A 24,835-nucleotide genomic window follows, 5' to 3' on the forward strand; every position below is an offset into this window, starting at 1 on the left:
TAAATACAAAGAATGGCATCTTTAAAGAAGATATAGAGAGGACTTTATGCTCTAATATATTACAGCAGCTTCGTACTTTTGATCATTTCCTCCCATGGCAGTTTGGTATTCCGCCCTTTGTTTAGTGTCCTTCCAAAGTTAACAATCCATCCCGTTTGTTCTCAACCGTCAGAAGTGCACTTGAGAAATTTGGTGCCAGGACTTTCTTGTAGTTTTTGTATTTACAAAGTAATAGTAGTACAAGTTTTTCAAAGTTCAAATCTCTGTGTTTTAAAATTCTGACTCAATTCTTGTGTTAATTGTGTCTTGATGGATACCCTTTTTCGAGCTGATGGTTACTCCAATTTTGGGAATGAATTCCTACAGCCTGACTTTGATTCACAGCATTCACTGTCTGAAGGAAATCTTGTGAATGATTGCCAACTTGATCACCTGCTCAACAATGTCACAGGCCCTTCAAATTTGTCATCACTCCCTGATGATATCAGTGCAACTCAATGTGAACTGGAGGATTGTACAGTTGAACGCGATTACTTTGATGGGGTCTTCAAGTATCTGCAACAGATGCTTATGGACGAGGAGGACTTGGTGGATAAGCATTGTATGTTACAGGACTGCTTGGCTTTCCAATCTGCTGAGAAATCCTTCTATGAAGTTCTAAATGAGAACCACCCTTCTTCCCTTGGCAGCTCTCCAAGCGCACTAGACAATTTTGCTGAAATCTGGCCTAATGATGTGAATGATCCTGTTGTTTCTCATCACACCTTTCAGTCGAATTTTCAGCTAACCACCCCTGCTGAAAGTTCAGATCTTAGTGTTCATTGCCTAGTGGACCCTTGTCTTAGTCCTTCCCAGACTCTACAATCCTCTACTGAAATGAATAGCACTGTAGTTGCTGCTGGGGAGAAATCATCAAATGATCGGTCCAAGAAGAAGAACGCTAGACGTGATCCTGAAGGTGGTGATCACGACAAAGATGAGCGTCCTAGCAAGCAGCTAGCAAGTCACACGGATGAAATTGATAATATGGAGGATTATGATGATGCACTGCTCTGTCCTGCCAGAAACCCCAACTTTTATGGTGAATCTCCAGCAAGAGGTGGAACAGAATGTCCAGAGATTGAGGGAAGAAAGAAACAGCAATACGTTCCACCAACAACAGCCAAAAGAGGAAGGCCACGTGCAAGTCAGAAGCAAGACAGCATAAGGGAAGTAGTTGATCTAAGGGACCTTCTAACCAGATGTGCACAGGCGACTGCAAGCTATGATAGTTGGATTGCAAATGAATTGCTGAAGCAAATTAGGCAGCACTCTTCTCCTTATGGCGATCCTACTGAGAGATTGGCTCATTGTTTTGCCAATGCTCTCGAGGCACGTATTGCAGGGACGGGGGCAGCACTCTATTCAGCATTGACTGCTAAGAGAACACCAGCTGCAGATGTTCTTAGAGCTTATCAGGCTTATATGGAAATTTGCCCATTCCAAAGAATGTCTAACGCTTTTGCTAACAAGTCTATTGGCAGACTAACAAGCAAAGTAACAAGGATTCACATCATTGATTTTGGTATACTATATGGTTTCCAATGGCCATGTTTCATTCAGGGAATCTCCCTTAGGCCTGGAGGGCCACCGAAGCTCAGAATCACCGGGATTGATCTTCCACAACCAGGTTTTCGGCCAGCAGAGAGAATAGAGGAGACAGGACGTCGCCTAGAAAATTATGCCAAGAGATTTAGCGTCCCTTTTGAGTTCAATGCCATCGCAAAAAGATGGGATACTATTACTACAGAGGATCTTGTAATTGACAAGGATGAAATACTAGTCGTTAATTGTTTGTACAGGCTAAGAAATGTGCCTGATGAGACCGTAGTACCGAGCAGCCCGAGGGACGCTGTAATGAACTTGATCAGAAAAATCAACCCTGATATTTTTGTCCATGGAGTTCTTAATGGGATGTACAGTGCACCATTCTTCCTCACACGGTTCAAAGAGGCTCTATACCACTTCTCTTCTCTGTTTGATATGTTTGAGGCCACGCTACCGCGCGAAGATCTAAACAGGTCAATGTTCGAGAGAGAGGTCATTGGAAGGGATGTGATGAATGTTATAGCTTGTGAAGGTACTGAAAGAGTTGAAAGGCCAGAAACATACAAGCAGTGGCAGGTTCGGAATCAGAGAGCTGGATTCAGGCAGCTGCCCTTGAACAAAGAAATCATTAGAGAAGTCAGGGCTAAAGTGAAATCATCTTACAACAGACATTTTCTGGTGGATGAAGATAGTGATTGGATGCTGCAGGGCTGGAAGGGTAGAGTCATCTATGCTCTCTCTTGTTGGAAACCTGCAGGCTTATAAGTTGATGTAATTGTAACCACTTTTCTTAGGGAGGATTGTTTGACAACAACTAGTGATTTTCTAACTTTTTTACTTATTCTGGTTTTGCATGGTTCTCAATGTTTGTTGTAGGATTTGGTTCATTGCATAGTTCTCAAAATAAAAACTTGCGAAAAACAGAAAATGAATTCTGCTCCATTAACTTCCATATCACTCAAAAACAACAACATGAGGCATGGTTATCAGCCTATCACATGCCAAATATGCCAAAGAAACTTCTTGATTCTTGCTTCTTTTCACGATAGGAAAAATGGTAAGAATTACTATATGTCATTTTCTTGTAAATGAATAGCTGTAACACGAAGAATTCCAGTTACCATTTATGGTTTCATACTTACAAATTATGCATAATTAGGAGATGAAGAAAAAGGTAATCTTGTGAATATTTCAAGAATGTAGAGTCTCATCTCCATAAAAATCTGTAAACCAGTACTGTATCATTGCTGTTCGTATTAACACTTTCTCTCATGTTTATCCCTTAGATTTCAGATCAATTTAGGGAGCTTTCAACCATATCTTTATGTTGGCCTCCTTGACTAGCTGCCTGTGGCTGCTTCTGGACTCTCTCTTCAACTGTTTCGAACGTCATGCAATTTAAATAAACAATTGAATCCTACTGAAAAATCCTCAAATTCTTAACATGCATGCATCTTACTCATTAAGTTTTCATTCTTTTACTTTAACAATTTGTGAATCTAACATCACTTTTTCGCTATACATTTACAAAAATATGAGAAATTATGGAATACCATCATAACAGGTGGTTAGTCCAATGAGGGGGAAACTATGAAGCGTATAATTGACAACTAGTGTTAATTATCCAGGATCAAGTAAATATGGTCTCTCATTCTTTGTAACTAATAGTTGGTATTGAATAATTGATATTAGTGCAATGCATGGTACACCCTGTGGTGCATGTAGTTCCCTTCATATTTTCTAATTTACCTAGTCTTCATTAAAATGAGGTATACATAGTGTTCCCATCAGCGCAGAAATTTTGAAAATAAGATTTAGATTACATCATGTGATTTTAAAGTAGACATGTAGAGCCCTTGTGAAAATACTAAATATCACATTCTTATTGTAAAATTGTATTTTCTTTTTGAAAAATAAAATTGTGTTAGTTATTTGTGATGAATTATAACATGGGATAATTTCAGTAACCTCCCTTGAGGTTTTTGACAATTTCCCTCGGCTCCCCTAAGGTTTCAATAATTACATAGGCCTCCCTTGGTCTAATCAAATGACTAAAATGTCCTCCACTTATTAGTTAATTCATAAAAGGACATTTAAAATAAAAAAATACTTCTTATTATTCTATTTGTCATTTTCTAATTTCAAAAAACAATCTCCATCAATTTTTTAATTTTCATCTCTTCCTTGCTCCCTCCCCCCTTCCATATTCTTCTACCTTTTTCTCCTACAACCGCTTCTTCCTCTCACCAAATATTGCGCTCCATTATTACCAACCACACCACTATCAATTTTTACCATCTCCAAAATTTATCTGTATTTTTTGTCTTCTTGTCTCTTTCTTACTATAAAAATTTTAGATCCTTTATTTTTTTTTTCTAATAGTTTTACTCTTTGCAAATGTTAGCCAATTGAAGTTACCAAGTTAATAAGGTGTAGACTGTTGATTTTATTGTCAATCTAGAGAATTATGAAAAAGGTGGCAATGATATAGGGAAAAAAATGAAATTGAGAGTTGGAACATACAAAAGTGACTATTATGTTTGTCAAGCAAAAAAGTCTAGCAATTACTCGTTGGTTCTCTCTTTTTATTTACCTATTAATTGTGGTTTTACTATAAAAGTAAAATTTTGTCTCTATTTCAAAGAGTGCTATAACAATGATGAATTATGTTCTTAGGGACATGGAGGCATTTCTTAGTTGGATTAATCTTTTATACAGTGACAGTGTATATACTATCACTGTTGGATGCATGACAACTAATCTGAACTTAAATTTAAAATTCAAAATTTACTCATATATTATATATCCATCCAGTTGTGATAATGTTAGTGTATATAAGATTTACTCTTCTTAGTTTAGTATCGGTAATGGTAGTAGTGAGTTGTATTAGATAAGAAGTAGCAAGTAATGAATTTTGAGATGAATTAGAGTCGCTGGACTTTGTTTGTTTTAGTAAGTATGACACATATAAGAAATTAAAGATTAAAATCTTGTTTTGTTTTGTCTTGTTCTCTGAAAAAAGATATTTTAGGGTATTCGTGAAAAATTATAGGCTATTAGATCTATTTTGTTATATAAGCCTCAAAAGCAATTGAGGTAAGTATAATTTTTGAAACTTGAAGGAGCTCTCTGTAATTGTTGGGAACGAGATTTTTGAAATTATCCCTTGTAACGTGCTTAAAAAATTGTATACTATTCCAAAATCGGATGCACAACATGCCGACAATGATGAATTATAAAACATTGTTTAAAAAATTGTACACTATTCCAAAATCCATTGCACAACATATTGATAATAATTAATACCCTTCTCCTATAAGAATCAATGACATCGGCAATCTTGAAAAATTCATGATTCAAATTTTGGGAACAAAGCAGAAATTCAATGTGTACGGATCAAAGATCACGACGTAATTAATAGGAGTATAAATGTCCAATTAATTACAAATTATTGAATAACACTAATAGGAGTATCAATTTGCAATTAACAGCCGTTTCTGGCCCTCTCCCTCCGTCTTGAATGGCGGCTATTAGGTCCAACGTAGTCGGCGCGTGGCGCGCATGCGTCTAAGCAGAAGATCTAGCAGCCACATAAATCCCTATTCCTAAACTATAAATAACAGAAATTTCTTCAAAAATTCCCCAAATTATACACCAAAGAAATTTATAATACACAAGAGAGAGAGAGAGAGGAGAGAGAGAGAGAGAGAAGAAATTTCTTGGTCCTAGTAGAAAAGTTCCGATCTTTTTATGTGTCTGTCTGAACTCTGAAACCAAAAGAAGAAGAAGACTATCATCGCTAGCTGAGCCTGCCATGGCTTCTCTTCTTGCAAATGGAATTTCTAGCTTTTCTCCACAATCCCTTGCAGAACCACCAAAGATTTCAAAAGGGTTTCTGTTTCGGATCCCAAAATTGTCCCCAAATCATGTAAAGGTTCAGCAAAGTTCAAGAATGGTCAGAATTAGAGCTGATGTGAGCTATGAGCCAAAGACCACCATGGATGCTCCAGGTAAAGATTCCTCTACTTCAACCTCATCTGATGAAGATGACCCACTTCAGAAATTCTTGAGAAGAGAATATAAATGGGGTTTTAGTCAAGAAATAGATTCATTTTCAATTCCGAAAGGGCTATCGGAGGAAACTATTAGGTTGATTTCTTCAAGGAAAAAAGAACCTGATTGGATGCTTGAGTTTAGATTGAAGTCTTATGATAAATTTGGTAGGATGAAGGAGCCTAAGTGGTCTGATAATAAATACGCTCCGATTGATTTTCAAGATATCTGTTATTATTCTGAGCCCAAAAAGAAACCAACTTTGAACAGTCTTGATGAGGCTGACCCTGAGCTTATTAGGTACTTTGATAGATTGGGTGTGCCTTTGAATGAAAGGAATAGATTGGCTAATGTTGCTGTGGATGCTGTATTGGATAGTGTTTCTATTGCCACTACTCATAGGAAGACATTAGAGAAGGCTGGTGTGATATTTTGCTCTATTTCTGAGGCTATTAAGGAGTATCCTGATTTGGTTAGGAAGTATTTGGGGAGAGTCGTGCCTCCAGATGATAATTTTTATGCTTCTCTGAATTCAGCTGTTTTTAGTGATGGATCATTTGTGTACGTGCCAAAAAACACTAGATGTCCGATGCAGATATCTACGTACTTTAGGATAAATGCAATGGAAACAGGGCAGTTTGAGAGAACGTTGATTGTTGCAGATGAAGGGAGTTTTGTGGAGTATTTGGAGGGCTGTACAGCTCCTTCTTATGATACGAATCAATTACATGCTGCTGTTGTCGAGTTGTATTGTCATGAGGGCGCAGAGATTAAGTATTCCACGGTGCAGAATTGGTATGCGGGTGATGAAGAAGGGAAAGGTGGCATATTTAATTTTGTTACCAAGAGGGGACTTTGTGCAGGGGCTCGCTCAAAGATTTCGTGGACACAAGTGGAGACGGGGTCAGCAATTACTTGGAAGTATCCCAGTGTTGTTTTAGAGGGAGATGAATCAGTGGGTGAGTTTTATTCTGTGGCATTAACCAATAACTATCAGCAGGCAGATACGGGGACAAAGATGATACACAAAGGGAAGAATACTAGGAGTAGGATAATTTCCAAAGGTATTTCTGCTGGAAATTCAAGAAACTGTTATCGAGGTCTGGTTCAGGTTATGTCAAATGCAGATAATGCAAGAAACTCCTCGCAATGTGACTCAATGCTTATTGGTGATAATGCAGCTGCTAACACATATCCCTACATCCAGGTAATGTTCATTAAATTTCTGGCTTGATATTTGCTTCTCCATTTTGTCTTTTTGGTTTTCTGAATTGTTTGATGTCAGCTTAACTTAACTCCATTGAAAACCCACACAAGTTGGGGATAGGTACATGGGTTCTGTTTCTACATTCTGCTTTATGTGTCTTCTTCTCTATTAAATCAAGAGCTGTCATTTTCCATCAATTACTTCTTGCCATGTTGAAATTTAGTCCTCTTTACAGTTAGCTTTACCATCAGCGTAAGTTAAGTTATTTCTATAGTGCTAATCAGCTGGATGTCGCATTGAATATCTTGAAAACATCCTCTTTTTTTTTGTTTAATTTTCTGTGAGTGGTATGTACTATGTAGTGGAAGAGTGACTTCTTATAATTGTAAAATCATGAGAACCAATGTTAAACAGAAAGTACAGGTTACATGCTTGAAAATATGAAGCTTGCTATGTCGAAAGTAAAAGTGATAGTGCATGATATAGAATCATGTTTTCATATTGTACCAGTCGCGTGGGCTGATTAGAGATATAATCTCGTTGTATACGGTGGATTGGTTGATCAAATACTTAAACATTGTATTAAACTACAATTGAGAAGGTAGAAAACAAGATTTGTTTAAGAGTGAGAATGAAATTTCAACCTTGACTTACTTTAAAGTTGAGTAACTTGATGTGCTCATTTTGAAAAATTGAAAAGAAAATATAAAAAAGATCACCTAAATGTTGGTGTGCTATATTTTTACACATGTTATGGAAGTCAGCTTTCATATATCACTCCAGTAGAAATAGTGGATTGGAAAGGAAACAGATGTGGTGCAAACTAGATGATACTATTTTACCTCTAACATACTTTTTTCTGTTTGTGGAGGTGGTTTATGAACTTGTATAGCATTTTCTGGTTAGCATTTAGCCTGGGATGGAGTTTGAAAATAGCTGTTTTTGTGCACTAAGGTTCCTTTTTCTTTTTCTATTTTTGTGTTTTTTCCCATGCTGTTGACAAATATTATCCCGTTATAGATAGATGCAACAAGATGCTTATTGAGTCAACTCAAAATTTTTCCAATCACATCACTAAACATGTGTTATGAGTGATTAGAAAAGCAAAGTTATTTCTTTATCTTCCTTATTAGGGTTTTTTTTGTCTACAAAAGCTATCACTTCCCTCACTGGCCTCTGGTTTACAGTAGTGCTAAGTTGCTGGTGGTACCATCCAGGCTGCTTGACACCATTCTTTTGGTGCTTTTCTGACTGATACTTAAAAAGATATGTAATTCTCTGACCTGTAGATAGATATAGATGTGAATTTACATATGGCTGCTTGTGTGTCCATATGTATGAGTAAGAACACTTGCCTGCACATCTTTATAGCCTTTTTTTGGCAAAATGAGTTCTCTCTTTCTGCCTTTTTAATGTTGGCTTCCTGGTACTTGTCGTAGCTCTGTTCAATGTTTTTGGAGTATGTTAAGTAGACTTGTAATTGGATCATGAATGTAAAGAAGATTAGTGAGATTGCCTAGTCGACAAAAGAAGGTAATGTACTGAGGAGGAGGTGGGAATCTCCTATTTTAGTCAGGTTAGTTTGACTTTTTAATTGTGGAATCAATAACTTAATAATACCAGTCAGTGTAAGTCATCTCTAACTTCTGCTGAGGACCTAGATAACTGCCTAAACTCAAGTCTATCAAACTCAACATCTTCAAAATATGCGAAATTTATGTGTGGCAAATTTCTTCTAAAATGCTTCTGCAGTGACAAAGAGCAGATTTTGCTTTATGATAAAATCCTATTTGACCAGATATTGTTATCACCTGAAAATCCTGAGTCCTAAGTAGGGATGACCGGCCTTAGGTACTGTATTACAACTTGTTACACAATTGGAGCATTACATTTCTTGAATCATTTCAAAGTAGTTTTTTTTAAAAATTTATTTATCTTGTGACCAAATATTTTTAATGTTGCTAATAAAATCAATCAAAATCTGAATGCCTTGTTGGCAGAAGTTCCTGTTCATTTTCTTTTTCTTTTAATGAAATAGTGGTGGTCTTCATTTAATCTCATCTTGGAAGCAAAAACTGGAAGCTGCAATCTAGATCCTGTCAAATTGTTGCACTCTTTACATGCCTTCTCCTGTCACTGAAAAATTGTAAATTAAAAACTAATAATATAACTCAGTAAAGCCTATTATGCTTTATTTACATTTTTCACCCTAACATGTGGTAGAATAAGCTTTATTTCCTCTTGTTTGTTTCAACTGGAAAAAATTGGTAGTCACTTTTGGCTTGTCACAACTGACTTTGCTAGAGTTTCTCTATCTCTCTATTTAGGGTTTGGGAATCCGATTGGGGGTTGACTGACATTGAACCATGATGATAGCTATAGAAGTTGACAGGAGTGTCACAATCAGCAAATTCAAAAGCAATTTTGATCTGTGTGTACAATTGTTAAGATGTAAATCTTTTGCTTGTTGACATACAGTATCATAAAAAAACTAACCTCCTCCTAGGATTTAAGGATACCAACATCTTCTGAAGACTACTTTCTGTAGTAGCTCCCTTGTGGTTTGCATAGTGCCACCGATCCCTCTTGCAACTGATGGAGTTAGCTTTGCTTCAGACATGACTGTTATGTGATTTTATTTTTATTTTTCTTATTTTTCTCTGGAGTTTCTTCTTTGTTCTGTCTCCAGTCACATACCCAGAGAGTCACCCCGAAACCTCCACATCAGTACCTCAGCTTCCCCAGTTCCCACTTCTATTCCCTTCCCCAGTTCCCTTGAGTCCAGTCCAGCCTTCTATCACCCTGCTGTCCCTTCCCAGTCATTGTGCCCTCCAATACCTCAGGGAAACCCACCCCTCACCAAGATGCGCAATTTAACGCGAAGATCATTTATGTCAGAAATGTTTGAGGTTAAAAATTCAAGTGGATGCTTAGTTGAGTTTGGTTCAAAATGAGGCCTCAGGAATGAAAGGTCAGCTCCTTAAAATTTCTTTTTGGGTTAGGAAAAGAAAATCATGGTTGATGTGTTTTTTAGTGTATATCTGTGTCCTTTTGCATGTCTTTGGCTCTGCTACCATTGTGTTTACTCTGAATTTGTGAGCATTGGTAGATGAATGTTTCTAAAATTTTATCCTAAAAGGATGCAAAGATGACTGAGTCTTGGTGGAGAGCGGAGGAAGGGCAATGAAAGGGCCGTTGAAGGTGGGTTAGTATAATATGAGGTGAGATGTGAAACCAAAGGAGGAGGGAGAGGATGGACAGGAAGGAGCAAGGGTATAATGGTCATCTACTTTTCCCCAGCTGATTGAAGCAAAGTTTAATTGTCTTGGTATTGGAGGGGAGGTTTGTGGCTATAATCATCAATACAGAAGGGAAGTTGGTAGCACTCTAAAATCTAAAATGGAAGTACTAAAATGTGTAACAGTGTTGGTATTGGAGGGGAGGTCGGTGCAAATAATCATCAAATAAGAAGGGATGTTTGTGGCGATTCAAAAACTATAAAGGAATACTACAAAGGGGAGGTTAGTGTCATTTACTCAAGTCTTTCGATGAGGTTAAATATGCATATATTATGGATAAGCAAGTGAAGTTGTATGACATGAAGAGGACTTTTAATCAAGATAAAGTTGGAGGGAACAATTTTTTTGTCAAGAATATACCACCAAGGAAAAATAATGTTTGATTTAAAGTTTAGGATTCTGATATTTTAAAAAAGCACACAGATTGCTTTGAATTGGGTACTGTGTGACAGATATAATCAGTTATCATCAAAATTAAAGTATCAAGGATTTTAATACTGACAAAAAGGGGTAAAAAAAAAAGATTTTAAAACCTATTTCCAAAATATTATGATCTTGTTTTCATGACTCGTGTGTATAGTAGGCAATTCAAAAAGGAAAATTTGCCCCAAGTGTGAATCACCTGTTGAGATTTTTATACATAATATAGGAACATGCTAGAAAATCTTCCTTAAGTGTGAAGAATTTGGAATGGCCAGTTTCGTTCTGTTATGAAAACATAGATGCTTTTTTTGGAGTGAGTTGGAAGTGACCAGCTATTTTGCAAGAGGGTGGTAACTACCTGAAACTTGGTTTAATAACGAACCAATGGTGACTGTGAAATTTTTCCCGTAGAAAACATGCTTCTTTTGATGCAGATTATAGAGCTTGAAATGAAAAAGGATTAAAAGCCATGATATAGAATCCATTAAAATACCAAGACTCAAGTTCCCACAAATTTAGGAAAGGATAAACATCAAACTTCACAGTATACCTGAATTTAACCTGAACATCGTATGATATTGAAAGAGACTGTAGGTTGTAAGTGTTGAATATCATGCTTCAGAATGAGATTACCCTATAATGGAAGCATCTTGAAGCATAATGAGTAAAATTAGTTGTAACTGAAACATGTTTTTGATGCCCCCAGAAATTATAATAGAAAACACAGTTTGCTAGAAAGAAGGGTCACTTTTGTTATTCTTCACATTGGCTGGTTGAGGGGAAAAAATTCAAGAGAGAGAGAGAGGTAGTCTGTAATCTAACATAACATGGAGCACTAATAGCAGCAATTGTACTCTCAATGAAGATGCTGATGTGGAGACATATGAAGGGGACGGGGGAGGAGGGAGGGTGAGATATATCCTTTTTCTTGTCGTTTAGAATAGTAGCTATGAGTAAGTATTTTATTATTTTTTATTATGTCTGATTGCCATGGATTATCCAGGGATGTTTATCTAGAGATTGGTATTCTTGAGCTCAAGTTTGATTAGGATTGGTATCAAGCAGCTCAAGCTTGAGCTTGAGCTCTCGAAAAATCAACCAAAGATTTCCTAATTCGGGTGAGCTACTCAAAAGAGTAGCTTGGTCCCAGTTCAGTCCTGGAGTGGCATGGCAGTGTGTTTGTGTCTTGTATTGGAATTTTTTCATCTTCTTCCCCTTTTTTTCTTTTAAATTTTTTGGTCAACGCAGCACCATTTCAACTTTAGAATAGTCTTTTGAATTATTTGATTTCACATTTTGACAGACAAAGAATCCCGGTGCCCGCATTGAGCATGAAGCAACAACATCCAAAATTGGTGAAGATCAGCTGTTCTACTTTCAGCAAAGAGGAATTGAATATGAGAAAGCAATGGCAGCAATGATTTCTGGATTCTGTCGTGATGTTTTCAATGAGCTACCTGACGAATTTGGCGCAGAGGTGAACCAGCTGATGAGTTTGAAGCTTGAAGGATCTGTTGGTTAGGAAGCAAGCATGAGAGTGTAAATAATTCAGCTTATGTCAAGGAAACTGCAAGTTCACATAGATGTCTTGTCATATGTTTTCTGAACTTTTACCTCATAAGTTTTATGTAATCGTTAGAAAGCCACATTGTATACACGTTCTGTATATGCGTGCTCTGCAATAGTGTTGTAGACCAGGCTTGTTCAAGAAAATTTTCATCCCAAATAATGGGAGGGGTCAATGCAAAACGAATTGTAGAAGAATAAAAAGATGTCATCTCAATCATAGAAGAATGTAGTGCCAAAACAAGTTGGTTTAGTTCGCAAGGATAGATCATTTCTTCGCAAAAGGTACTATGTTTGAAATTTTGTTGTGGATGTTGGTCGTTAATATGTGAACAGAAATGTCTGACTTGTGGTGGTAACCAGAGTCAAGACCACCCAAATTCTTGAACATCAAAAAAGCAGAAAATGTAAGAAAAGAGAATCTAAAGTATGCACGGGTTGGATGCAGCAAAGTTTTAAAGATGCGAACTTCCTATGCCAATATGGTTGAGCGTTGTGGCGGTGGATGATATGTAAGTGGGCATGTCTTGACTTGACTTGTGATAATAACATAAACCAAGACTTTCCAAATTTTTGAGCATCAAAAAGAAGAAAATGATGGAAGTTGCACGCAGAAACGTTTACAGATACTCTTTGTTATGTGAATATCCAACTGATCCTATGAAGTTATTCTGACATTAAGTTTTTTTTTTTTTTGAAATTAATCTAATGAGAAGCTCTAAAGGAGCTAAATAACCTTCAATCATGCTCTAGAAAATTCTGAAGAGCAGACACAATCAAGGAAGGTCTACTGATAAGAAGTTTTTTTTTTTTTTTTTTTTTTGAAATTAATCTAATGAGAAGCTCTAAAGAAGCTAAATAACCTTCAATCATGCTCTAGAAAATTCTGAAGAGCAAACACAATCAAGGAGGTTCGATCCCCTCACCTGCTCTCAGGGAAGGACTTAGTCCTTCCTCTAGTGGCCAATTGAGTTAGCTCAATTGGTCATTAAGAAGGTTTTTGGGCACCAACGATTGCCACCAACAAATTGTTGTTGCGAATTGAAGCATCCGAATCTGCTCATTCTGGTCATAATTCCTAACCCTAATCGATATTAGAAGTTTAGTATGTGGAAAGCAGCGTGAAATTAAAATGTAAAGAGTTCAATCCTAATACTAATCTCATCATTCTTTAGCCTCATATTGTCAAATACAAGGAAATTAGATGAACGCAAAAGTATAGGCACCAAGGCAAAGAATTAAGGTTCAATAGTCCGCCACAAAACAAAAAAGAGAAGAAGAATTGACTCTGATGACAAAAATTTTCTGATCTTGTGTTTTGGCCACTGTATGTTTTTAATAGTTATAATTACCAAGAAACTTTTCTTAAAATTTGGGGAGACGTGTTGTGTAGACACATATTTGGCCTACAAATATTGTACTATATTTTTTTTTAATTATGAATTTAAAATCTGCAGTTGGCCAAAAAATAAAATAAAATAAAAGAATAAAGTACTAGCTAACACATAAACTTTCACTTGCCAATTGATTTTTTTTCTTGACTAATATTATATAGAATTATTTGACACAATTGCCGTTGAAGGTGAGTCAACAATATTTTTTCTTCATTTTGCTTTTGTAGAACTAAGAATGAACTTAAGACTCATTATTTTTTTTTCCTAACAATTTATATGATAAATATGTGTATCCCAATAGGTGACATATACATCGCAACTAGATATGGAACAATGGTGTCTGCAAATCGCAACTAATGAAAACATAAAAGTACGTTTCAAAACTATGAAAACTGTCTCATGATTTTATTTCATTAAGATATATAATTAGTCGCTTATGTTGAGTACATTCACATTTAGGGGGAAGGATGGGTTGGGTGGTACGGGGGGAGGGAGTGTAAGCGAGAGGTCTCGGTTTCGAGTCCTCCCGCTTACACTAAAAAAAAAAAAAAATAGTCGCTTAAGTTGAGATTATATGAGTGTAGTTCTGAATCAAATCTCCCTTCTTCATTTCTGCTTCTTATATCGACCCCTCTTGTAAAAAGAAAAAAGAATAATTAGCACATAAGAACATTTGTTTTCACAAATCTGAGACTCATAAACTTCTACTAGTGGTTTGATGTACTTGATTTATATTCCTACTGCAATTGTGGATGCTTTCAATTGTAACTTAAAATTTGTGTGCTCCTAATCACAGGAGACAATTTGTTGATATAATATTATAGGGGGCATTTTGCAATTACAAGAAACAAAAGTTATCTGTCAATCAAGGACAGACATTCCCAGTCGTGATTAATGCTTTTTTCTTTTGATTTTTCTTAGATGCTTTTTCATTTGTCCGATCTGACGTAAACTTGAGACCAAACGAATATGAATTTGGGTAAAATGCATATTACACCCTGTGAAACTTAAAAATGTGCTTATAACCTCCCAATAGAAAATAAATCAGCATATTAGCCCTTGAACTGTATTTCGATGACAGAAGCCGTAATTTGAAGAGAGTTAAGTACAACATTATCTCAAACATTACTTATATCACTAGATTTTGAATAATTAGGAATGGCATATTCTCCAAAACTAGAAATACAAAACTGCAAATGGTCATCAAAACTTACAAAATACTACAACTACATATGGTCATAAAAAAATATTACAAAAGGGGAAAACTTGCTAGCCCAAACTATAGGGCAAGAAAAGGAGAATTCTAGTTTTATAATCTAAGTTTGTTATACTAGTTGATAATACATAAATTGTAATATGTCCTGTGCACGATGCTTTAAATTCTTATAATTAACTATTATACTTATAAAAACTATTGAAGGTAATGTGAAGTGAGTCTAGAAATTCTTGGGAAAACTTTCTTTTATTTTTTGCTACTGTTCCTACCATTAAAATCCAATGTTCCAATATTTGAGTTTTAAAAAATTTATTTTAATGTCTAGGTATCTTGATAATCATTTAATGATTCATAATACATATAAAAAATGTTAACTTTGTTTCAAACAAACAAGTATATATTCCTATACTTTGAAGGGATATTTGGTTAAGTTTTTTAGTTATCATTAGAAATAAAAGATAATAAAACTTATTACTAATTAATTATTTATAGTGAGAAATAATTATACACATATATTATACCAACTCTGACACTAATTATATATATATATATATAACACATATGGGATATTATTGGCATGAATAAATGAAATAAAAAAAGAAAAAGAAGTTTCATTAGAATTCCTATTACCCATTCAATTCATATCTCAATTCATATTAAAAACCATGATATCACTATTGGGAACAATAATGATTCAAAATCAAAACATTGGGCAATTAAAATGCAAAGCCAAACCTGTTGACTAACTGCAATTTAATGTTAGCTATTAGTCATTCTATTTCTGTTAGTCATCCTAAATCTGCCTAAAATCACACACTTCAGGGACTAGATTTATTTTGACCGAAACATTGTGAGCCAATTTTGCTCATAGGTCAAACATTGGGGACCAAAGCTACAATTCTCCCATAAATCGAAAAACGGAATTTTGTCCCAAAAAAAACCTAATCTTGTTGGAACTGTCAATGCATCCTTCACCACCATATATATCACTTCCCTTGGGAGTCAACAAATTGTCCATAGAAAGGAATGAAATCCTGCCACCTTGTCATGCATAAATAATTAGAAACATGACCAAAAAAATAGGTCTTAAATAGTTAAGTTATTGAGTGTCAATTTTGCACATAGGTCAAACATTGAGGACCAAAGCTACAATTCTCCCATAAATCGAAAAACGGAATTTTGTCCCAAAAAAGACCTAATCTTGTTGGAACTGTTAATGCATCCTTCACCACCATATATATCACTTCCCTTGGGAGTCAACAAATTGTCCCTAGAAAGGAATGAAATCCTGCCACCTTGTCATGCATAAATAATTAGAAACATGACCAAAAAAATAGGTCTTAAATAGTTAAGTTATTGAGTGTCAATTTTGCACATAGGTCAAACATTGAGGACCAAAGCTACAATTCTCCCATAAATCGAAAAACGGAATTTTGTCCCAAAAAAGACCTAATCTTGTTGGAACTGTTAATGCATCCTTCACCACCATATATATCACTTCCCTTGGGAGTCAACAAATTGTCCCTAGAAAGGAATGAAATCCTGCCACCTTGTCATGCATAAATAATTAGAAACATGACCAAAAAAATAGGTCTTAAATAGTTAAGTTATTGAGTGTCAATTTTGCACATAGGTCAAACATTGAGGACCAAAGCTACAATTCTCCCATAAATCGAAAAACGGAATTTTGTCCCAAAAAAAACCTAATCTTGTTGGAACTGTCAATGCATCCTTCACCACCATATATATCACTTCCCTTGGGAGTCAACAAATTGTCCATAGAAAGGAATGAAATCCTGCCACCTTGTCATGCATAAATAATTAGAAACATGACCAAAAAAATAGGTCTTAAATAGTTAAGTTATTGAGTGTCAATTTTGCACATAGGTCAAACATTGAGGACCAAAGCTACAATTCTCCCATAAATCGAAAAACGGAATTTTGTCCCAAAAAAGACCTAATCTTGTTGGAACTGTCAATGCATCCTTCACCACCATATATATCACTTCCCTTGGGAGTCAACAAATTGTCCCTAGAAAGGAATGAAATCCTGCCACCTTGTCATGCATAAATAATTAGAAACATGACCAAAAAAATAGGTCTTAAATAGTTAAGTTATTGAGTGTCAATTTTGCACATAGGTCAAACATTGAGGACCAAAGCTACAATTCTTCCATAAATCGAAAAATGGAATTTTGTCCCAAAAAAAACCTAAAACATGACCAAAAAATAGGTCTTAAATAGTTAAGTTATTGAGTGTCAACAAACATGCCACATAGCAATCTAATCCTAATTTGCAATGTCTACGAAGACTAAAATTACATAAACGCTCATGAAATATATTCTTCTCGTCAAATCAGCTGTTTGAGCCAGGTTTTGGCGTGCCTAAGTTAAGCTCACATCAAAAATCAAATTCTTGATCCCAAACTAAACTCCATAAGCATTAAATAAAGTTAATAGCAAAGGAAGCCACCTCTGTTTTATTATTTTTATGGGTACAAAGCATAAAATGTATTAAATAAAATCAAACTAAATTAGGTTGTTATCTTGTCAAATAGCAAGTCACCTCTTTAACCATATATTTTCGTATCAAACAACAGACATCCATTCTCTATTCTATCCTCTGAAGTTGTCAATTATAGAAAATCACTATAAAAGAATGCAATTTGTGAATCAATTCTAAATTTCAGTTACTATTGTTAAGAAGAGAAAGCAGTACTTCAAGAATCCCAACTAAGTGCAATTGGATCAATTATGCTGAAAACAAGTATCACTAATCCTTAATGTAATAAACGTAAGTAATTGTATTTTACTCTGTGTATGTATAACAGTTGTTTAAGTGCATGTATAAATTGAAATTATGAACCTTAGTTCCCAAAATAAAAAAAAACAAAAGAAACGTATACTCTTTATAACAGCTGCTTAAGTGCAATAATTTAATTATCTAAACTGTAGTATCAATTTTGTGTGGTGATGTTTGATTGATGAACAATTTTAATACTTGCAGTCTGCACTACATTGATATTGCTACATCAATGACCATTTATTTTCATTGCTTTTAGTTCAGGATTAAATTACATTAGCCAAAATGGGATATGCACGAGTTTGGTGTATGTTTTTATATAACTAAGAAGTTTCAGCTTATTCAGGTCAATTTCTTCCATCAAAATTCCCTTCCAACGTTCCATTAAGGTTGCAACTTGCTACCTGCAGTGTGTTAGAAGTAGATATATTGCACTCTAACAAATCCTCCAATTTATGGATACTAGTTTTTCAAAAATTTATGGATGCTTAGGAAGTGAATTAACTGTGACCATAAGAAAATTTCATATCATCCGTCTGCCAAAAGGTGTGTTTGTTATGTCTTTGTGCTAGATTATCGCTGAACCAAGTTTGACAAGAAGGCCATTCGTTATATATTCGTGGGTTATGATAATCAATGATAATCGTGGGTTATGATAATCAATGAAAAGGCTGGAAATGTTGTGACCCTACAAATACAACTGGAAAATGTTATGTCTCATGAAATGTGGTGTTTGATGAGGTATCGTCTTGGCAGTCACCCAGGGCGACATTGTTGCCAAACTCGCAAAAGTTGGAAGAACAATCGTAGGAGAGATCTGATGATCAACTTGAAACCAAGAAACTATAAGCAGATCAATAGGGAGCCGAATACATAACAAATGATCGTTCACCTAAGAAGAGCAAAAGTTCTTAGCAAACAGGAGTACATGCTCAAACCCCAGAAGATGAAAGGCCAAGCCAGTACGAGGAGATTGAATGTGATGATAATTCTCCTATACAACTATAGAGATCAACTAGACAAATGTGATGATAATTCTCCAAATCCTAGGTATGCTAATGCAACTTTGATAGAAGATCATGGAGTAGTTGACCCATCTACTTACCAGGAGGTAGCTCAAAACTCCAAGTGAAAGAAAGCCATGGAGGAGAGATTCAAGCACCAGACAAAATGAGACTTGGGATCTTATTCCAAAACCAAGAGATGTCAAACCTATCCCTTGCAAATGGGTCTACAAGGTTAAGACTCGTCTAAATGGCTCAGTTGAGAAATATAAGGCACGGCACAATGCTTGTGGATTTTCTTAGAAGTATGGGCTAGATTATGATGAGACATTTAGCCCAGGCAAGTGGCAAAGTTGACTACAATTAGAGTTCTATTACACTTGTAGCCAGCAAGTCATGGAAGTTTTGGCAAATGGATGTAAAAAATGCTTTCCTTCATGGAGAGCTATATCAAGAAATCTATATGTTCAACTACAAAGGTTTGAAGACATGGTTTGACCAAGTTACCTATGCAAATTGAAGAAGGATTTACATGGATTAAAGGAAGAACCAAGAGCATAGTATAGCAAGATAGTTGAGTTCTTGCGATTCTAGTTTGTGTGTGAAAACTAGCAATGGAAGTTTAGCTATTGTACTTGTGTATGTTGATGATCTAATCATTACAGGTGATGATGATGAAGAAATACAATGAACTAAAGAAAATTTGTCTGTATGCTTTCAAATGAAAAAAACTCGGGAGCTAAAGCATTTTCTTGGTCTTAAAGTTGATAGAATCAATGAAGGCTTATTCTTGTGCTAGAAGAAGTATTCCAAAGATTTGTTGGAGAAATTTGTGATGTTGTGTAAGCCAATCTCAATTCCAATGGAGGTCGATGCTAGATATTGATCTGCTGAGGGTAAAAACCTTGATGATGACATTCACTTTGACTAGACCTGACATATTATATGCAGTTGGGGTTGTGAGTAGATTCATGTAAAATCCAAAAAGGAAACACTTGGAAGCTATGCGTTGAATTTTGAGATACATCAAAGGGACCATTAACTATGGTCTATTGTACAAGAAAGAAGAAACTTGCAAAGTGACTGAATATTGTGATGCAGACTATGCTGGTGATCATGACACAAGGAGATCAATCATGGGTTATATGTTCAACCTTGGATCAACTTCAATTTCTTGGTGTAGTAAGTGACAATTGATAGTGTCATTATCCAGTAAAGAAGCAGAGTATAGAGTAGCAATTTCAGTTATACAGGAAAGCACATAGTTAGTGCAACTTATAAAGGATTTACACCAACCAATTGATTACCCGATTCAGTTATAATGCGACAACCAGTCGGCTATTCGTATAGCTGAAAATCCAGTATTTCATGCAAGAACAGAGCATGTTGAAATTCACTATCTCTTTGTTCGAGAGAAGGCATTGCAAGGAGAAGTTGACTTGAAATATGTCAACACAGATGACCAAGTTGTTGATATATTCATGAAGAGTTTGAGTCCTTCCAAATTCATGAAGTTTAGAGATGCTCGAAATGACTAAAAGGGAAGTCAGTGTTGAGGGGGACTGTTAAAGTTACAACACTACTTCCTCTGATATGACTATTTACCATGAAGTACGAATTATTGAGTTCATTTTAACATTTGCAAACAGTGAAGTAGTTAAGCTATATTGTTCGACTAAACATTTGGAGGCTTTGTCCTATGTATTGATTACGCTAGTGGCGGAGCCAGGATTTTTTCTTTGGGGGGGCCAAAATTTTTTCAAACAAAATTACCTTAATATGTTATGTTTAAAATAATTTTTATTTATTTAAATATATGACATCTTAAAATATCAAATATTAACTTTAATTATAAAGGTATGTCTATTTCATAAATATATAACATAGTCATAACTAAAAGTAAGACAAGAAATAACCTTTGATTAAATATCTTATAACATCACAAACCACCTAAGTTGTACATTATGAAAAGATACTCCAAGATGTCACTTGTGCAAAAACAAAAATATAACTATGCAATATAAATATAATTATTTTCAATTAAAAAAAGATATAAAGTTATGTTAATATACCTTGAAATTTCATTCTCTTTTATTAAAAATAAATTGAGATTTACGTTCTTTCATAGAACTAAATTCATGTATAATTGAATCAATGCTAAATTTTCGAACAACTTCCTTTTTTTTATGTACATTGTTAGGCAATCATTCAAGAAATTATCTTTTATCTTGTTTTGGAGTTTTGTTTTGATTATCTTCATAATTGAAAATGTCCATTCCATTGACTATAGAATAGAGCCAGGATTTTTTCCTTGGAAGGGGGGGAGGCCAAAATTTTTCTGAACAAAATTATCTTAATATGTTATGCTCAAAATAATTTTCATCTATTTAAATATATGGCATCTTAAAATATCAAATATTAATTTTAATTATAAAGGTATGTCTATTTCATAAATATGCAGCATAGCCATAACAAAAATTAGGACAAAAAATAACCTTTGATTAAATATTTTATAACATCACAAACTACCCAAATTGTACATTATGAGAAGATGCTCCAATAGGTCACTTGTGCAAAAACAAAAATATAACTATGCAATATAAATATAACTATTTTCAATTAATAAAAAATAAAAGTTATGTTAGCATACTTTGAAATTTCAACCTCTTTTCTTAAAAGTAAATAGAGGTTTACGTTCTTTCATAGAACTAAATTCATCTATAATTGAATCATTGCTAAATTTTTGAACAACTTCCTTTTTTTTATGTACATTGTTAGACAATTATTCAAGAAATTATCTTTTATCTTGTTTTGGAACTTTGTTTTGATTATATTCATAATTGAAAATGTCTGTTCTATAGTTGTAGTTGACACATGAAGAGTGAGAACAAATATAATCAGTATGTCAACAATAGGATAGATCACTCAATTTCTTGTCTTCTCCAAGCCTTCAAGTAATTATTTGTATATTTGTGTATGGGTCAACAAGAGGATAGATCACTAATTTTAAATTTTTTTATCAATTAGGCAAAGTTGTATATTTGTATATGGAGCAATAAAGTAATTATTTTTTTTGTTTTAGCCCATTGATAATTATGAATTGAATCTTTTATTATAATATATCAAATTGGGTTAATTTACTATGGATCATCAAATTATATGTTTAATTTTTTGAACATTAAATAATTAACACAATAAAAAATAAATAACTTTTTTTAAAGAAAAAATTAAATCAAAGGTGGATAATTCATACACACACACACACACACACACACATATATATATATATATAAACTCTCATAATATAAACAAAAATTATAAAAAATTAGGAGGGGCCAACTTTGTCTTATACATAAATTTACATATTATGAATTAAAATTTTCAAAACTTAGGGGGGGCCATGGCCCCTCTCAGCCCCCCCTTGGCTCTATCATTGGTTTATGCGTACTAGAAATTTGTGAAATGCGAAGTCCATCTTTGCAGCTGAATGTGGGAAATGCATGCTCAAACCAGATTTGGTCGTGTACTTCACCAGATTTTTTGGCAATTGGATATTAAATATGAAGAGGAAAATTGCAGCTGCTTGTTAGATGCTCACTAGTTTAAATAGGGAGCTCATATGCCATTCTTGGCATCCCATTCTCAAACAGATATCATTAACCGCGCTAACCTTGGTATGGAAGTTATGCATGAACTTAATGCTTATAACTTCCCTCTAGACCTAGTTGTTATAGATGCTCTATTTGTAAATGGATAAGATGTTAGTCTTATTCTATAAGAGTTATTGAAAATAAAGGAGCAATAATTTCCTTCTTAATCTCTTAAGATAAGAGGGTCTTATTGCTTCTTTATTTATTTTTTATTTAGTTATTTAGTAGTAATTGTACTTAAATATAGATAGATGTTTTTTTAAAATTTTAAAGATCTAAAGAAAATGTTCGAATATGAAATAAAAAAATATAAAATAGAGTAGAGGTGTGGATGTAGCCAAGTGGATTAAAGGCAGTGGATTGTGAATCCATCATGCGTGGTCTTAATTCCCGTCGTTCGCCCACTATTTCTTTTTTTGCTTTTGTATTAAGTTTATCAATTTTTTTTAATAAACGATTGGCCAGAAAAGGATTTTTTTTAGTGAACGTGTCACGGCTTACTCCTATATATATATATATATATTTGTAAAGATGAAGAAAAAAACTCTAATTTTTCTCCTATTTACTACGGCGACGAAGAATCAAATTATCACTATATTTATTCCTTTTTCTACTTCTTCTTCCAAGTGCAGGATAACCCCAAGGGGTTGTCAGTTTTTTCTACCAATTGAAGCTCTCCCTTCCCCATTTCCATGGAGATGGTCTACAGGGTTCATAACTACTCCTTTCCCCATAAATTATGATATTTAATATCGCTTTCCCCCCTTGAGAAGATGTTAATCATATATAAAATGAAATTTTCACAATAAATGCATGTCCTTTTGATATTGTTTGAGAATACAAATTCTTGTTGTGACCAAAAAATAGATTTTGAATAGAATTATTAGCAAAAATAAAAAAATAATTTTGTTGATAAATTCGAGTAAATAAACATTTCACAATTAGAAAATTGGATTTATTATCACAAACTAGGGCCCTGTTTGGAACGTAGGTTTTTAAGCAAGTTTGTTTGCTACTAGTTTTTTAACAACTTTTGCTACAGGAACCCCAAAAAACTCTACAAAACTTTCTTGGAATGGTCTGAAACTTTTAATGAAACTGCGTCGTTTTGGGCAAAAACTCAAAAACTCAAAAAAAAGTCTGCCCGTCCTCGCGTCTTCGTCAACTCAAAGAGTGCTAGGTTCTTCCTCAGCTCAACGCACAGAAGGCAGGCTTCCTGTTGCTGAATCGCAGGTGAACAAGCTAGATCGTGTCGCTGGTAGGCTGATAAACCCAAACACAAGCTACGGACGAGGTTGTTCTACACTTCTGTACTGGTGTAGCAGTCTCGCTGGTGCCGACCTTGGAGTAGCATTTTCATTTTCATCGGTCGACACTTGCTGAAGTCCGGCAAGAGCCTTGGGTGGCTGATAGTAGTGTCGTCCACCACGGTGAGCTCTGCAACAGCTACCCTTCTCCGGCCGCTACAAAAGCCCTCTACTTTCAGGTGCATAACTGGTAGAACTGAACTCTGAGATTAGCTCGGATGCTTGATTTTTCTTTTTTTTTTTGGAGCGGCAGCTTGCTAAAATGACTGAGCAGTCGCTTGTCCTAGTACATTTCTTTCCATGTGGGTAATTTTTTTTAATTGGTGGGATTGTTGCTAATTTTTATGGCCTTTGCGGTACATTTGTAATGTTGTGGTCAACTACTTGTGAATAATTTCAGTTGAAGCCAAGAGAACTCTGTGTGTAATTATTTGTAAAAAAATTGCTACTGGTCAGATCTTATACTTAAATTAGATGCTTTTTAATGGAAATTATCTTATGACACGGGATTTAAGTATGAATTATGAAGACAAAAATAGTTCCGGTTTGGCCATGATTTGGTGTTTTTCCTGATTACTTGAGTTTTTTGTAATCTGTTGGATGGACCATCATAATTGACTCTTGTAATGGAAAAAAGGCGAAAGCAAATCTGGTATTTTAGTTAGGAATATGTGTTGGTTTAGAGTGGTTGAATGGCCATTATTTCCCTGTAAGATCATTTTCCAATATTTGGAATTCATTTCTGGTTTAGAGTGGTTGAGGCTTGTGTAAGTCGCACCTCCTAGATGTTGTGTGTATGAAATGGGCATGTTGTGTGTATGGAACTTCCAAGTTTTTGAACTTTGCACTATTTCTTGGTTTTTCTATTGCATTTTGTTCACGGAATTCATACTAGAGGTTGGTCTATTAGACATCATATTATTATTTATTGGCCCTGTAGCATGCAATTAATTTCATCAGGATGAATCTGCTATTGTATATACTGGTACTTTGAGAGTAATTTCCTTTTTGCAGCCTATAAATAGCTTTTAAATTTTCTGGAGTTACTTGAGTATTTGTTGCTTGTTGCCTGTTTAGTTGGTTGCTTTTTCTTGGGCCAGCAATGGTACAAATTTCTACAGCTTAAACTAGCGAATAAGATGGACTTGCATGACAACATGAGATTTAATCATGTCAATAAGTTGTTTTTTATCGCCAATATCTGGTCTTAAATGTTTGTTTTCCAGATGAAGATGTCAATATCTGTTTACATATGAGTACAGTTTGTGTTGTTTGACCATTTCTTTTAGCTGTAAAAACACTGGTTCTGGATATTAAGATGCTTTT

The 24,835-nt window shown here is 34.7% G+C and overlaps 2 protein-coding genes across 2 annotated transcripts; both read left to right on the top strand.

The window, feature by feature from the left end:
- Positions 1-309: 309 nt before the first annotated feature.
- LOC113771917 (scarecrow-like protein 30) lies at positions 310-2,364 on the top strand. The gene has a single exon (XM_027316469.1). The coding sequence runs from the start codon at positions 310-312 to the stop codon at positions 2,350-2,352; it is 2,043 nt and encodes a 680-aa protein (XP_027172270.1). The 3' UTR covers positions 2,353-2,364.
- Positions 2,365-5,252: 2,888 nt separating this feature from the next.
- Positions 5,253-12,396, top strand: LOC113782797 (UPF0051 protein ABCI8, chloroplastic). The gene is made up of 2 exons (XM_027328722.1): positions 5,253-6,847; positions 11,873-12,396. Exons 1-2 carry the CDS (start codon positions 5,402-5,404, stop codon positions 12,089-12,091), a joined length of 1,665 nt encoding a protein of 554 aa, XP_027184523.1. The 5' UTR covers positions 5,253-5,401; the 3' UTR covers positions 12,092-12,396.
- The last annotated feature ends 12,439 nt before the right edge of the window (positions 12,397-24,835 follow it).

This window comes from Coffea eugenioides, chromosome 1 (assembly GCF_003713205.1).
Source record: "Coffea eugenioides isolate CCC68of chromosome 1, Ceug_1.0, whole genome shotgun sequence".
Classification (NCBI taxonomy): domain Eukaryota; kingdom Viridiplantae; phylum Streptophyta; class Magnoliopsida; order Gentianales; family Rubiaceae; genus Coffea; species Coffea eugenioides.